Source organism: Cimex lectularius, unplaced genomic scaffold (assembly GCF_000648675.2).
Source record: "Cimex lectularius strain Harlan isolate CLEC.00 unplaced genomic scaffold, Clec_2.1 scaffold269, whole genome shotgun sequence".
NCBI lineage: Eukaryota > Metazoa > Arthropoda > Insecta > Hemiptera > Cimicidae > Cimex > Cimex lectularius.
In genome coordinates this window covers 222507-239316 of record NW_019392860.1, presented here as the reverse complement: position 1 = coordinate 239316, position 16810 = coordinate 222507, and the positions used below count along the sequence as shown (strand labels likewise).

The 16810-nt window shown below is 35.2% G+C and overlaps 1 protein-coding gene across 1 annotated transcript; it reads right to left on the bottom strand.

Annotated features, from left to right (window-relative positions):
* Positions 1–14450: 14450 nt before the first annotated feature.
* Positions 14451–15452, bottom strand: LOC112127608 (complement factor D-like). The gene has a single exon (XM_024228788.1). It carries the CDS (start codon positions 15450–15452, stop codon positions 14451–14453), a length of 1002 nt encoding a protein of 333 aa, XP_024084556.1.
* Positions 15453–16810: the final 1358 nt, after the last annotated feature.

Below are 16810 nucleotides of genomic sequence, written 5' to 3'. Positions count from 1 at the left end.
GTTTAAACTCGTAAAAGAAAATCGTACGAAATTCTCGCTTTGACATTATAAGGATGACTGAATTATTTCCAAGTAGCGGAATGCTACAGAGGTAAACAAACAATATCATTTGGAAGAGGATTAATAAGTGTTGACATTCATACAAATGAGTAATCCTGTAAACGTAAACAGAATATTTTATATAGATTTTTTTTAATGAAAACTTAAAATCCTGCATTATTTTCCGGACAACCCAATATAACTAGCTGCAATATATTATATAACTTTTTTTTCTGTCTTGCTTATAGGGACTGGGGCTGTTATTCAAATCCTTTTTTCTCTGTTTCTCAGTAACTTATAGGTTTGTAACAGCCCAAACTAGGGTTTTCAAGTTTCATTCTCATTGCGTAAAAGCAAACTTTTTTTCCTTTGTATCGCTTAACAGTAGATTTGTAATCGTGCAGCTTTCACTGATATAAATAAATTTTCTTTTAAGCGTCTATATTTGTAAAACTGGCCTTACGCGCATTAAATATATGTTTTATATGAAGAACGTCTTCAAAGATAAGAATGAAGAAGTCTTCGTAAGATTCGTTTGTTTTTGTTACATGGCTGGAAGTACGATTTATATTTTGTGTTTCGTACGTTTAATCTTAAGCTATTGGCTACCATTTACATTTCAATTTGATATAATAAATCAGTTTAACTATTGATTAAACGGGAGAAGAGCTTTAGGCAAATAATGCCTTGGGAAGATACAAATAGGCATGACATTGACTTGGACCATCGAATAATTGATGGAAAATTGATCAATTTTTTTGGAATGAACTGTAATCAATAAAATAGTTTTCTGAAATATGTCAATTATCTTACGATTAACTGTAAAACGATTCGAAAACTGTTCTTAACTCTTCAACGTCGGGAATACCCAAGTCATAAAATAAAGGTTTTTATTATTTTTTATAGTGAACTAGCTTTATAACCCGTCGTTGCCAAGGGAGATAATAGAAAGTGTTATTTTTTTATTTATTTACTTTATCTGTTGTAAATCCTGACGCCCATTATTTGTCATGTGCCATTTTATAGTCTCTAAACCCGCCCGGTACTAATAAAAACAAAGAGGGAAAGTTTCATCAAAATCGGCTCATCGTGTTCTGGTTTACAATTAACATTTATGAATATGTACAGATATATAGATTTAATACAAATTTTAAATACATGTAATAAAATTTAATTCACAGTAAATAACCAATAGTAATTTATGTGGATTCCAGTCTTAATTTTGGTTACCATACTGAAAAGAATGCTCAAAAGCAGGGACCATCTTAAGCAGCTTTACCCAGTTTTCAATAAGCTTTCATATGTAGACAGGAAAAATAAATACTTTGAACTATACATTCATCCATTAATCCCCATTTGGGGGAACACGTCTAAATCAAATTTCAAAGCTAACCTCCATGTAGTCCAAAACGCTCCTCTAATAGAATTATTGGCCTCCGACAGACTATATACATATAACCCTAAACATACTTAGCTTATCAACCTACGTCTATATTAAAACATGGATAAAATAGCTCATTGTACATATCAATTTTGGTTTAATATTTGTAATGGGTGTGTGTGGTGGTTAGTGACCGTTAATCGATAATTATTCAGAAATCGTGAGAAGCGGTCTGGTGTGATGTAGGTTTCAGAAAAACATTTTCTTTATAGTGCCAACGTTTCGAACTTTATTGAGATCATCTTCAGGGCTCAAAGTGTTTGTCTTTTGTGTAATTGTGCCATTCTTGCGTGTAGTGTTGAGAGTGCTCAAGAATGGCACAATTACACAGAAGACAAACACTTTGAACCCTGAAGATGATCTCAATAAAGATCGAAACGTTGGCACCATAAAGAAAATGTTTTTCTGAAGCCTACATCACACCAGACCGCTTTTCACGATTTCTGAATAATTTGTAATGGGATGACTTATAGTACAGACATAGACGGTCGTTTTTAGATTGTCCGGCTGAATTTCTCTTGAACCAATGACTCTATCAAAAAAATACGTATTTAATATTTTTTAGTCTAGTTTCAAATTTTTACCTTTTCGGAGAAACATTATGCAGGGTATCACAGGCCCAGTTCAACATCAAAATTTCAAATACGAACCTATACATCCTGACATATCATTTTAAAGGAGTTCTTACGGTTAAAACAATGGTACAATCGGATTTTAAATTGGTCAAAAAAGACAAAGTTATGGCAAAAAGTTTGAAAAAACGCATTTCGTTTGTTCGTTGTTAATTCCAATAATTCGCTTATTATTCACTAAAGTAAACATTAATTTTCTTTATTGTTTACATTCGATCGCTATTTGTCAAAATGTCATTATGAGAGCAAACCTTAATTCCTGAAAGTAAATAAATTTTACAATAGTACCTATTAGTTGCATTCAGTATTCCACGCGAAAATCCGAATTCCTCTCTCCGAAATGTTGGAGTTTTAGGTTTTAAAAAAAATAAATTAGAGATGTTCTATTTTTAAGCCGCATTGCTCTCATCTTGTCCAGGGATTTCGGGCGATAGATGTCTAACGTTCTTTGAGCAAATGTCGATTTTGGAAGCTGAAGAAAACGTTCTTCCATACATCCTAGGGTCAGAAGAATCTAAGTTCACCTCTAATGGCATTTGCTGTTTACTCTGGGGCGACCAGGCAATTTCTGTTAGTACAACTCGACTGCACGACGCGCGAATCACCAGATTTAAAAAAGCAGTTGTACATATCAACTCGCTGTTGATCGGAAAAATGTCCCCTTCGGTTCATTTTGAATGGACTACTGAATGTAACGAATAGGTACTACTGTAAAATTTATTTACTTCCAGGAATTAAGATTTGATCTCATAATGACAGTTTGACAAACAATGACAGAATGTAAACAATAAAAGAAATTAATGTTTAGTGAAGAGCAAATTATTGAAATGAACAACGAAACAAACGAAATGCGTACTTTCAAATTTTTTGCCATAACTTTGTCATGTTTTGACCATTTTAAAATCCAATTGCACTATTGTTTTTAGCGTAAAAACTCCTTTAAAACGATGTATCAGTATGTTTAGGGTCGTATTTGAAATTTTGAAGTTGAACTGGGCCTGAGGTACCCTGTATAATTTTTCTCACCAAAAAGGTAAAAATTTTAAACTAAACTAAAAAATATTAAACACGATTTTTTTATTTTTTTTAATAGCGTCATTTGTCCAATGGAATATTCAGCCGGCCCATCTAAAAAAGACACCCTGTATAAGCATAAAAGACTTAAGTACATATTGTTTTAAAAATAATGAACGTATATTAAAAGTAAATATATATCTGCCAATATACCCAACTATACATATATAAATATACATAGTTATCCAAATTACTGTTGGGATAAATAATGTATCTTTGTCCATTAATTGCTTTATTTTTTATAGTATCTACTTAAATATTCTTATTGTCTTATATATTTTTCTATTTATTGAACTCATACCTGCATCTAATGTGCTGTTTAATACTTTTATTGTTTTGTGATCGACTTGTTTTTATATAATTTTTCCCCTAAAGTATTTAATGTTTCATGTTTTTTTTTAAAGATAAAATGCAATTTAATGCACACTAGGTAAAAAGTGCAATACTGCCTGAGCAAACTGAATACAGCTATGTATACAAATGATGTAAATCAAGAATTACATGCTATAAAATAAATAAATATGCACACATACATAATCAACAATATTTTGTTCCTCTATCTGTTGCCATGTAATTGAGTAATATCTTCCTCCCAGGGCGTCACAGAATTTTGAACGATGTACTCGACGACGAGCAGTCCTCCGCAGTCCACGAAAGTGATGTTTTTCTATTAATAGAGTTTTCCAGGGCCAGAATCAAGAAGCAATGTCAGGCGAACACGACTCGGTGAGTCGGGTAACACATCTTAGCCAAGTTCAAACAATTTTAGCAAAGAGACGTAGGGATGAGCCCTATCCTGGTGGATAACAACCCCCTTGCGGAGCATATACTAAAATTAATCGACAATCGGGCGAAAGAATCTCATAATAAAGCACCCCCTTCCAATCCCACCAAATAACTACTACACATTCTTGGGATTTATGCTGCTTTTGGAATTGTTAACCGAGGGTGGCTGCGTGTTTCTTATGATATTGCTCTCTGAACATTATTGTACAGGACCCAGTTATCAATATTTTTTTTAATATGTCGTTTATATTGCGTTTTAAGATGGAATCGCAGATGGAAATGCGGTCCAATAAATCTTTCTTCAACGTGTGAGGACCCATTTATCACTACAACAAACACCCCCCTGCTCAGAGGTACATTAAAACGCTTTTATGAGATAATTATGTCTCTGCCATGTCTCGTTTAAGTTTAAGCTCAAGCTGTCGATCATTGTGGGCTATTTATGACTAAAGGTTGAATTTGGTCATGATCAGTCTGATGGAAAACCTTCCAAATCAAAATTCTTCTGGACAGCATTTCTGAGCAAACTATGTACGAACGGTGATATTACATAACTACCTAGCATCATCAACACACGTTTCAAATTTTTCTACGAATCTGAGCTGCGGTTTTACCTTTGCGAAAATGCACTATTTTCCTTAATTTGAAATTAGCACAACACCTCGTAAAAATCCTTAATCTCGAACGAAAATGGTGAATAAAAATACCTCAACTAATCCCTCTTCAGAATGTGTAAACAATAATTACTAATTAAACATCGCTTCAAAATACAAGAGGGAATAAAATGTACTTATATAAAAAACGGTACGGACTTCCTTAATCACAACTCAATACCTTTTTTTTAATTATAATTTTTATTTTATTTACGAACCATTAAGCTAATAATGCCACAGGAAAAAACAAACTGGCCTGAAGTCTTATTGACCCATTGACTATCTAGGTTTCGTCAGGTTTTATGATTGACACTAATAAACCTAACTAAATCTGGTTATAAACTTTTTATCCGAACTGAATCAATTATCTTATCAAATATTGTAAAACGATTTGTTTAGGCTTTTATCCTGCGATTCGCCCTCCAATGAAACATTAGCTTAATTAACTGTCATTAATTATTTAATGACTGGAACTACCATTTATGTTACGCTACAATTTCCATTCTGCCTTACCCCTGTGATTAATACTAGTTTAACAACAGTTTATTAAAATGTCATTATCTATACTGTAAAAACTGGACGTACCAGAGGTGTAATTAGAGAAGAGTTTTTGGTTAATTAATTAACATAAGGCTTATGGTTTTAATTATCAAAATTACTATATTTCCATCATTGACTGACTTTATAATAGTCGGAATTGGTCATCATATCCAGCTGATGAATACATTATCGACACCGATTGAGACTGATCACTTCACTGGATCCGTCTACTCTCGCTGGTTTACGCTTCACGCGATCTTCAGTGAGTAATTGCCTGTTTAAATCCAGTCGTTAGGTCGCTATCTGACCTGTATTATCTTATAGGAGTTTCCAATTTTTTAAAGAAACTTTTCTACTGTGATTAATAGAGTTAACGGTTGATTACGCAACGCGGTGAAGATGTACCGAATCACCGACTAATGTCTCCCCTGCTGATAGCGGGTGAAAAAGTCTGCAGATTTTTTTGGCAGACAGATCCAAATGTCACCCGTGAGTTGCGTCAGCCTTCTAGTTACCACACAGCCGGAAGCCCTCCCTCTCTCTGATAGATCGTGGGAAAATATAATTGTCGAAAAGTGCCCACTTTTCTCGATCGGTCCGAATTTAAAATTTCCCGGGCACTCTTGAATGAAAGTATTGTGAAAACAGTTAAAGGCGCCGGTCGCCGTTTGGGACGATTTAATCTAAAGTAATTAAAGAGTCTAAGTTGAAAGACTTTCTCCTATTTACGTCCTAAAGTTAAAATTTTAAAATAGCCACAACGACCTAAATTCCAAACCTAAATATAAAAGAATTCGTTCGGTGTTTTTTATTTGTTATCACTTGTCGATTACTTATAAATACAATCAAAATTCCTTTTTTGGTTGAGTTCTTATTGTAACTTATTTAGGGGGCTTTTAGTCTACTTTAATTTTTCCACATATAGATTATACGTTTCTGATACTCATAAAAGGACTAAAAGGAAAATCACCGAAAAAAGAAGAAGAGGATAACAAGCAAAAAGTATTATAGTTAGAACAGCATATAAAATCAGCTTAGCAAAAACTACATAATAAAATAGAACAAATCTTCACAAAGATCAGTTAGAGAGAGAGGGGGTAGTGAGTGGGGGAGAGGGGGAGCGAGAGAGCGAGCGAGCGAGAGAGAGAGAGAGAGAGAGAGAGAGAGAGAGAGTGAGAGAGAGAGAGAGAGAGAGTCAGACATAGAGAGAGAAAAATAATAAAGAAAGAAAAAGAGAAAAAGATAGGGATAAAAAGAGAAATAGAGAAAAATAAAGAAATAAAGAGGGAAAGAAATAAAAAAAGAAAAAGAGAGAGATAAAGAAAGGAAGACAAAGGGAGTGTAGAGGGAGACGGAGAGTGAGCGAGTGTGGGAGGGGGAGGGGGAGAGAGAGTGAGAGCGACAGTCAGACATAGAGAGAGATAAAGAAAGAAAAGAGAGAAAGATAGGAGAAAAAGAGAAACAGAGAGAAATAGAGAAAATAGAGAAATAAAGAAGGAAAGAAATAAAGAAAAAAGAGAGAGATAAAGAAAGGAAGAAATAGAGCATGTAGAGTGAGACGGAGAGTGATTGAGTGCTGGAGGGAAGAGAAAGAGAGAGAGAGAGAGAGAGAGAGAGAGAGAGAGAGAGAGAGAGAGAGAGAGAGAGAGAGAGAGGCTTATCGCCGAAAAAAGTAAGGAAGCTTTGCACTAATTAAGGGAAAAGAAGAAATGGTATAAGGGAATCAGGTGGCTTCGCGTCATTAACAGTCAAACAGTAAATCAAAGTACGAAAGCCTCAGCCACTGACATTAGTTAATAAAATTAAAAATAAAATCGATCATTGCAAAATAACATAAATTATTGACAAACGGAATGAAGTGTGGCAAAACAGGTGGGTGGCCAAGAAAATCCATTTCTACCCTACATCTAAGGGCAGAAACGACCAAATATTCGACTGTTTTTCATGCACCTGTCAGCATTAAGGACTCTATAAAAAGAAGGAAGATGGGAACCATCATCTGAAGAATTAAATGCAGGGCCGCTGGATTCGAACCCGGGACCTTTACCTTACGGTAATGAGCGCCGTGTCAACGCCTAAACCGTTGCAGCCACCGACGCCCCTACTTTTTCTTATTAATTTATTTATTTACTAAATCCATTATATTTCGTGGTCCGATTGACCAAATTCCTTCTTTCAATTAATTAATCTTTTTATGTAAGTTTGAAATGAAAAAGTTAGTCTCAGGAGCGGGCGGGATTCGAACCCACGACCTTCTGCTCATACGCCGTTGCTCTAACTTGAGCCGAAGGTCGTGGGTTCGAATCCCGCTCGTAACACTATCTTTTTCATTTCAGCCAAAACCTTATTTACATTTAATATTTAATAAACAGAAAAATATAGTTTGATTTTGTATGTGAATTGAGGTTAGATGAAAACGTAAAGGTATATTTAAGGCAGATCATATCACTTTGTGTATAATTTTAATAAAAAAATTAAGTATAAGTTAAAATTAAAAATTGATATTATCGTTGGAATAAGAAATGTGGAATTGACGTAAAGCCAAAATTCCCGTAGGTTTTACCTTTGACCTACCGACGCGCTATACAAACTCATTAATCATGCTCGACTCGAAGTTTCATCCTCCTACGAAGTAAGATATCGGTGAACATTTGACTTACTCCTTTCACGTCTGAGAAAAAGTAAAACGACACAGCAGAAGAATCTGTTGAAATCGAAAAACTTTTAAAAATCCGTCATGTCCACTCTGTAAAAAAAAAGGATTAAGTTTCAACAACCTGGATAGTCTGACAATTCATTTTTATGGAGATCCTATAAACAACTCCGAAGTTAAATAAGATGAGATTTGTGTAGTTTCAGATGTATTTTCAAAACACAGTACTCTACAAAATGTCTGCATCCTGAAAGCCAAACTGCCAACGACGTTTTTTCCAACTTCAAAACATTTAATCAAGCAATTTGTAACATGTTTCAAACCATTCCGTGTACAGAATTATTCAGCAATAGACAATTTTTGTTGGATGCTTCTTGATAAATGACTCCTGCCATCAGGACAGCGTTGGGTCAAAGTCAGGTCATACCATTCCTTAATCCATGATAGTCGTCCCTGTAACAAAAGCGTTACATTCGCTGTTCAGAGGTTAACAGATGGCGGATACCAATCGAGGTGGACCGCATTTGGGGATTTTCTTTCTTTTAAAGGTTAAGAGACAGGTAACCAGGTGACCAAATTGAAGTTACACTTTTTCTAACCTTAACCTTTTTCAACCTTTAAAAAGCATAACCACTCAGGTGAGATAAGTTTTCGCCCCCACTGAGATAAATACGATTTTAAAACGAAAGTGTTTGTTCATCGGTTCTCCCCCAATTGTAAAAAATCAAAGGCACAACGATTTGTAAGTGAAACCGTGGAGTATAAACTGGGCGTATCATGTAGCATTACCGGAAAATTCAACGCTGCTGAAAAGCGTTTTATCGCGAAAGGAAATCCTATGCTTGTTCTAGCTACATAATAAAGTTGTACCCAATAGAAATCACTTTTACAATGCGTGTTTACAAGACGTGTTGTAACTCCTGATGACGAACGTTTAACACTTGAAATCCTGATAGTTGTAAACAACAAGCTGTGAATAAGAACCATCGTTTACCAAAAAAGGAATAACCATTGGAAATAAAAATATCTGACTTTCCAGAAAAATTGAATATGTTGCAGAGAACTGGTGGATGAATATCATCTTATCCAAGACATTTAGTGCAGTTAAGACAAAAACAATTTCCCAGAGGGACAGTTGAAGAGTTAATATTTATCAAAATGTCAAGAAATGAATAAAAAAAGTATGTTATTTTTATAAAGTAACATAAATAGATTGAAAATGTTCTTTAACAATCGAACAATGGGTCCTTCACTACAAGTTACACTTTGTAAATTATTACATTAGGAATAATTCACTACTTTCGTGTCCGCTTGACCAATCAATACATGACAATTAATTAAGGTTTTTTAGTTGAGATGAAAAAAAGCTAATGGCACGAGGAGGATTCGAACCCATGACCTTCGGCTAGATACGCCGCTGCTCTACCACCTGAGCTATCGTGGCCTCGATTCACTCGGACATCAACTCCCCGATGAATTAATGATTTAAAAATGAAGTACACTTCACTAAAGCTCTCCGTGGCCATTTCAATTGTCGTCGAGAATCCAAACCGATTAACGACATTTGAAAAATGGCAAAAAGGAGGGAAAACTCATAAGGTGGGGTTGAGATGGGGAGTTGATGTCCGAGTGGATCGAATTCACGATAGCTCAAGTTGTAGAGCAGCAGCGTATTTAGCCGAAGGTCGTGGGTTCGAATCCCGCTCGTGGCACTGACTTTTTCATTTCGACCAAAACCTTACATAAAAAGATTAATTAATTGAAAGAAGTAATTTGGTCAATACAATGGGTTTAATTAGGTATAATATCAGTTTTACCCTTTCATATACTGAAAAATCCTAAAGTTTTGTGAATCAAAAATATCATCGTCAGACAAATAATTTTTATAACAATTGTGAGATAACAGTTTATTACGCGGAAAGAGATTAATTGTGTGCTTAGAAAAGCAGCTCATCCACTTGGAAACTTCAAGAACCCATTAAACGCTAAGGCGATCTCCTTTCCGCATAATCTCACTGACTGTCAGGTTTACCTCGACCATTTCATTAATATGCAGCAATAACTCGCACGAAAACAATAATTTACCATGCCTTCTAAACGTTCAAACAACTACAACGATCAATTAATTTCATTAATCATCAGTGCGTGCAAATCACAAAAACACTTTTAGTAGAAAGGATCTTCGGAAACTACTAATAGAATCCGTCAGTATTACGTTACTTTCATCTGACTAAGTCTCAAACCGGGATTTGAGATAGAGTAGGACTTTCCAACGTTCAATTTTTAAAACGTTAGGGAAAAAACTGCTTTATCTTATCCCGAAAGCAGAGGAAGGATCCTCTTCTCTTTCCTAAAGTAAAAGAGATCTATAAGTTACGTAAGTCATTGGCGTACCTATCACCTTTTGACCCTTAAATAGAGAGGTAACAGGTTTCTTACGTCTTAATAGACCATAAAACTATTCTTCTATTCGTTAATGATCGTTGAGCACTAATCAAAACAACCTTCCCACGATAGTATTTATGACTTTTTATGTGCATCAGATCCTTTTTTTAATAATTTTTTTGTTGGGTTATATAAAAGATTATTGTGTTCGTTCATATCCTTACTAAAAATAGAAAAAAAGTACAACACTTTAATGTAGAAAGGTCTTTATCGTAATAAATCCCGTATAGTTGTGGAAGATTAAAGTCGATGTTGAACTAAAGAATTCGGAACGGACGCTAATCCGGTTTTGTGTGCACGTACGGCAGAGATTATCTATCACTTGATTATCTATACTTGAGATTATCTATACTCGTCCTTCCTACCTATCGTACATATCTAATTCCTTTCTATTTCACCACCGTACCTCGTCACTTTTTCTCCTCTGGGGCAATGCTATCAGGAGTTGTGTTATGTCGATTTTGTTTAATGTTCGCTTTTCATCTCTCCCTCTCTCACACTCTTTTTCTTTCTTGCACTCTCTTCCCATTTTTTCCATCTCACTTACTCTATCTTTCTTTCTCTCACTGTCTTTCTCTCCCTCAATCACTCACTCTCCGTCTCATTCTACTTTCTTTCTTTCTTCCTTTCTTTATCTCTTCCTCTTTTTCTTTCATTATTTCGTTCCCTCTTTTTCTCTTTCTATCCCTATCTTTTTCTCTTTTTCTTTCTTTATCTTTCTCTATGTCTGACTGTCTCTCTCTCATCCTCTCTCACTCTTTCTCATTTTTTCACTCTCTTTTCCTCTTTTGCCATCTCACTTACTCTATCTTTCTTTCTCTCACTATCTCGCTCTCACTTCCTCACTCACTCAGTCTCCGTCTCACTCTACTTTCTTTTTTCTTCCTTTCTTTACCTCTCTCTTTTTCTTTCTTTATTGCTTTCCCTCTTTTTCTCTTTATTTCGCTCTTTCTCTTCCTATCTTTTTCTTTCCTTATCTCTCTCTATGCCTGACTGTCTCTCTCGCTCTCTCACTCTCCCTCTCTCTCTCTCTCTCTCTCTCTCTCTCCGTCTCAATCTACACTCTCTTTGTCTTCCTTTCTTTATCTTTCTCTATGTCTGACTGTCTCTCTCTCATTCTCTCTCACTCTTTCTCATTCTTTCACTTTCTTTTCCTCTTTTTCCATCTCACTTACTCTATCTTTCTTTCTCTCACTATCTCTCTCTCACTTCCTCACTCACTCAGTCTCCGTCTAACTCTACTTTCTTTTTTCTTCCTTTCTTTACCTCTCTCTTTTTCTTTCTTTATTTATTTCCCTCTTTATTTCTTTATTTTTCTCTATTTCTCTTTTTATCCCTATCTTTTTCTTTCTTTATTCTTTATCTCTCTCAATGTCTGACTGTCTCACTCTCTCTCTCTCTCTCTCTCTTTCTCTCTTTCTCTCTCTATCAAATAGTGCGAAACCAAAGTCATATAATTTGTCTTGTTTATTATTGGTAATTACGAAATGAAATCACTTTAATGCTAAAACCTTTCACCATAGGTGACGATACTACGATAAAGTTAATTGAACATTAATGTTATGTTAAAGGTCATCTTGATAATGATCGTGCCTTGGAACCATTAAAATTACGACCTACAAGATCGGTGAGACAAGAGGACGCAGGACATTTCTTGGCAGGAAAGTAATTGATGTTCCAGAGGATTAATCAAAATTCATCTCCTTACAAATTTTGATACGAGGGAGGGCCAGGAACATAATAAAAAGCATCTTTCTTTAGAGGTGAGATAATATATAATATTAGTTTTTACTTGCCAATAGGTATAATTATTATATCGAAAAATCTTTTTTAAGGGTTGAGGTCATCACACAGAAATATTTGCGTACTTGCACAGCAATAAAAATAAGATACAAACAGGGCATTACAAGCCAATGGCTTTCTGAAGAAAATTGTATAAAATTGTTGTACACAACATGTTAGCAGGGCATAGTTTTAGTACCTACTAAGAGCAACAAATATCTGAAAAATAAGTTAAGAATAGGTGAAAATTTAAATAAAATAATTTTCATAAATCATTGGATCAGCGCACATGGTCTTGGGAAAATTTAACGCTCCCTCCTACAAACCAAAACCACATAATCGTAATAATTTTTCTTTTAACGATAATACGTACACTAAACTGACTATAAAAAAACTGACCACCCGGTTTTTGCACGAAAAATTGAACAACTTTGGAAATGCATATTTTCTCAGCCGTTTAAGACACCTGCGCTAGGTATTTTTTAGAAAATTTTACGCTGAACAAGATGGCTTTTTTTTAGATGTTTTCCTACCTTCAGTAAATTCAAAAATTCTGAAACATGTCAATTTTTGCACTTTTTACAAAAACTTCAAAATGAGATGTGGAGCCAGAAAATCGTCCTGGAGCGACGACCATTAGTAATTTAGGATATTTTAGGGAATTTTAATAAACTTCCGCTTTACCCGATTTCTCAACGAAATTTTCGAGATATTCACGATTTTTTTACGTGCTCATGGATTAAACCGATCATTGTCTCTCCCGAATTTTATGATACATAAACCTATTGTTTCAAAACGTTATTCGAAGCCAAACTGCCACACAACACCTGTGAAATGGTAAAAAGTTGAATTTCCTTGATGAGATAAACAAGTGATTATCGACAGCAAAAGCATTCCGCATCCCAAAAGGTCAAACTAAGAATTGTCGCTTCCCTTATCACTTTTTTTTTAAAAAGTTCTCCGAACAAAAGTTATTGAGGTAAAATTGACAAAAAAAACATGGCGGTTCAAAATTTATGCATCCTTGAAAATCGGGAGAGAGTGCGATCGGATTTTTTTCATGAGCACGTAAAAAACCGCGTTTTTTGTCCCAAAATCGGCAAAGTGAAAGGTGACAAATTGAAAGCTTATTAAAATTTCCTATCAGTTGCTAAAGGGCGTCGCTCCAGGACGATTTCCTGGCTCCACAGTTCAATTTGAAGTAAAAAGTACAAAAACTGACACGTTCCAGAATTTTTGAAGTTACTGTTGAATGATGAAGCTAGTGAAATATTTTTATATCTAAAATTTTCTAGCATTGTATAAATTCATTTTTTTAATCTAAAATTTTCTAGCATTGTATAAATTCATTTTTTTAATCTAAAGTTTTCTAGCATTGTATAAATTCATTTTTTTAATCTAAAATTTCTATCATTGTATAAATTCATAATATTTTTCACATCCTACATGTATTTGTAAAATTCAAACAATATTTATAAATCCCAGACCCTGAAGATGATCTCAATAAAATCGAAACGTAGGCACGATAAGAAAATGATGTAATATATGTACAGTTATAGATAAAAAAAATAAAGCAAAAAAATAATAATAAATGATTATTTGGAGATCGTGCGATGCAATCTGATGTGACATATTTTAGAAAAACATTTTCTTTATCGTGCCAACGTTTCGATCTTTATTGAGATCATATTCAGCGCTGACACAAACAGCAAACACTTTGAGCTCTGAAGATGATCTCAATAAAGATCGAAACGTTGACACGATAAAGAAAATGTTTTTCTAAAACCTACGTCACACCAGACCGCATCTCACGATCTCCGAATAATCATTGACTACGGTCACTAAACACCACACATTTTTAGTGAAATATTTTAAAAAAAAAGCCATCTTGTTCAGTGTAAAATTTTCTAAATAATGGGACCTAGCGCAAGTCTGACTTTAAATATGCATTTCCAAAGTTGGCCATTTTTTCGTGCAAAAACCAGATTAAAATGTTTTTAGTGTCATAAGAATGATATGATGAATGAATATAATCAGCAATTATAAATTCGGTGAATGCACTTTTTTGCGATGAACCGAGCTAGTCACGAGCTAGGAGACTGACTAGCTCCGGGGCGAAAATTGAACCAGGATCCGTGTATTTAAGTCAAATCGATGGATAATTTCATGACGGGTTTGGTATAATTTAGATATCATATTGTTGCCATAATGCCTCTAAAAGGATGTTTGGTTTAAATTGTGTTTTAAATGGTGAAAGTAGGGATAAAAGGTCAAATTTTGAGTACAGATATAGTTTTTTATATACTTTTCCGCTTGTAGGATCATCTGATAAAACAAAACAGAAAACATGTTGATTTATTTCGGTTTTAAAATTTACAAAGGCTGTATAATATAGTTAAATCCAATTAATTTATTTTCGATAAGAGCAGCGCAAGGGGTAAAATAAGGAGCAGTACGTTGAAATGGAAGTGTTTCGTGATTGCTGAGGACACAAAGGGCGCATAAAAATCCATGAAAGAGTGAAGCAAGGAGAATAACATAGGTGATTCAGTTTTGTTGCACGAAGGCGCCCATTTCAACATACCCCATACAAAACCGCCACATATGAGTGGCGAGGCCGTGTTCATTCCGCAGACGGGTCCCATATTTTGAACAGGCGTGAAGCATACATCCCGAGCAATGTTTAAAACATGAGGCGCGCATAGATTTCTCTGTAGGCATAAGCTTCTGTAACACCTGTACGGGGTTAAACTGGTCATGTCGATCTCTTCAAACATGCCGATCGTCACGTTTCCATAAACTGGCCGGACGAGTGTCGAACACTTCAACCCCTGTGTGACCAAATCGGCGAATTCTTCTTCAACTTCGTCCCTCATGTTTGAAAAAATGCGAATCGGCTGTGCATACTGTGTATTAGAGAAGATTTTGACCAGCCGCAAAACCGCACAATCGTTCTCCCATCCTATATCGATGTGTGACGTTTTGCATTTGGGATGGACGGTGATGTTCAGCACGTCTCGGGTCTGGTACGAACGTTTTCCTCTCAGGGTCGTCAAACCTGCTATCACGGTATAGTTTTCTTTTTTCAAAATCGCTGAACCGCTTTTGTTTGGGCTGCAGAAACAGTGGCAGGCGGAGAGTACGTGTGTGAGCGAAAGGAGTACGCCGATGCACACATGTGTCCTTCCCGACCTTGTCTCTACACTGACGACAAAAGGATAATCGCCGTAGGACGGAATCCTTCCCTTATTATTATTTATTGTCACATTCGCTTTTTCAGTCGAACTTTCCTCTTCCCTACGTCTTTCTCTATCCTTTCGTTTTGATGCTTGCTTACAGTCTACACCTTGCGAAAAAACTAAACCGAGAAGAAGATAAAATACCAATGTACTAATTGAAGATTGCATTACATTAAAAATCGAAAAATAAATTTAAATAAGACTGCCTGACATTCTCTAACTTTAAATGTGTTGAACTCAGCTTATTTTTTTTAAATAGTCATCTGTTCGACCCATCATCTGGTTGCCAAATAAAAAAATGAAAAATTAACAACAGTTATGAAAGATTTATTAAGATTTTTCAATATATTTTATTTATCAGAAATGGTCAAATACGACTAACTATTAATTTCAAACTAGCTAAGAAATGTAATAATAATAATGTCGTAATCGGAAAAATGGCAAAAAGGAGGGAAAATTCAAAAGGTGGGGTTGAGATGGGAAGTTAGTGTTCGAGGGGATCGAGGTCACGATAGCTCAAGTGGTAGAGCAGCGGCGTATCTAGCCGAAGATCGTGGGTTCGAATCCCGCTCGTGCCATTGACTTTTTTATCTCAACTAAAAACCTTAATTAATTGTAATATATTAATTGGTCAAGCGGACCACGAAATTAGTGAAAATAATAATAATAAATCCAGGGAGCGTCAGTGGCCGCAACGGTTTAGGCGTTGACACGGCGCTCATCACTGTAAGGTAAAAAAAGTCCCGGGTTCAAATCCAGTGGCCCTGCATTCGAACCCGACATGCATACAAATATTCTTTTTTTTCGAAAACACCGGCACCTGAGGGTTTATATGACCTCTGCTGTTGCGAACCCTCGTTAAAAAAAAAAATACACCTAAATCCATTATTGTGTCATAGTGTGCCTAGCTGAGTTAACCTCTTAACTTTAAACAAAATCAAGCGACTGTCTTCTTCAGAAGTTTGTGGGGTTCAACTAAACATTCCAATTACCATCGTATTTCCCAATCCGAAATCCTTCGAAAAAAATGTAAACGCTCCCTTCTACTTATCCAATCCTTAACATCCCTTAACACTGCTAACCATAGAAACCTGTGCACACGAAATGAACAAAACCATCTCAAAGATGCTATCATTGAAATCATTCTGTTGGAAGTGAGACAAGGGGACGACTAGGTTGGTGTGACACAGATTTGGACCAAACTTATTTTGGTCAATCTACTTCGTAAAAATCGGACACTTATCCGCCACTTCTAGTGAATAGGCACTGGTTTCACCCAAAAAAAATTTTCTAAATATTTTTATTTCGCTGTTCTACTTGCTAAAAAACACTATGAGACAGCACAGCAGCTTTTTAAAGTAGATTGCAGTAAAGTTGATCAATAATCAAAAAATTTCAAAACACCAAATAGAATAGAAATCCTTTTATTTTTTCCTCAAAAAACAACATACAAATACAAGAACTTAAGAAGAAGTTCATTAACAGCACACCACCTGGAGTTGAAAGAATACGTCATAACTCAAATA

Bases quoted from the DNA above. Each gene is read 5' to 3' on its own strand.
- LOC112127608 (XM_024228788.1), bottom strand. From the start codon at position 15,452: ATGCAATCTTCAATTAGTACATTGGTATTTTATCTTCTTCTCGGTTTA.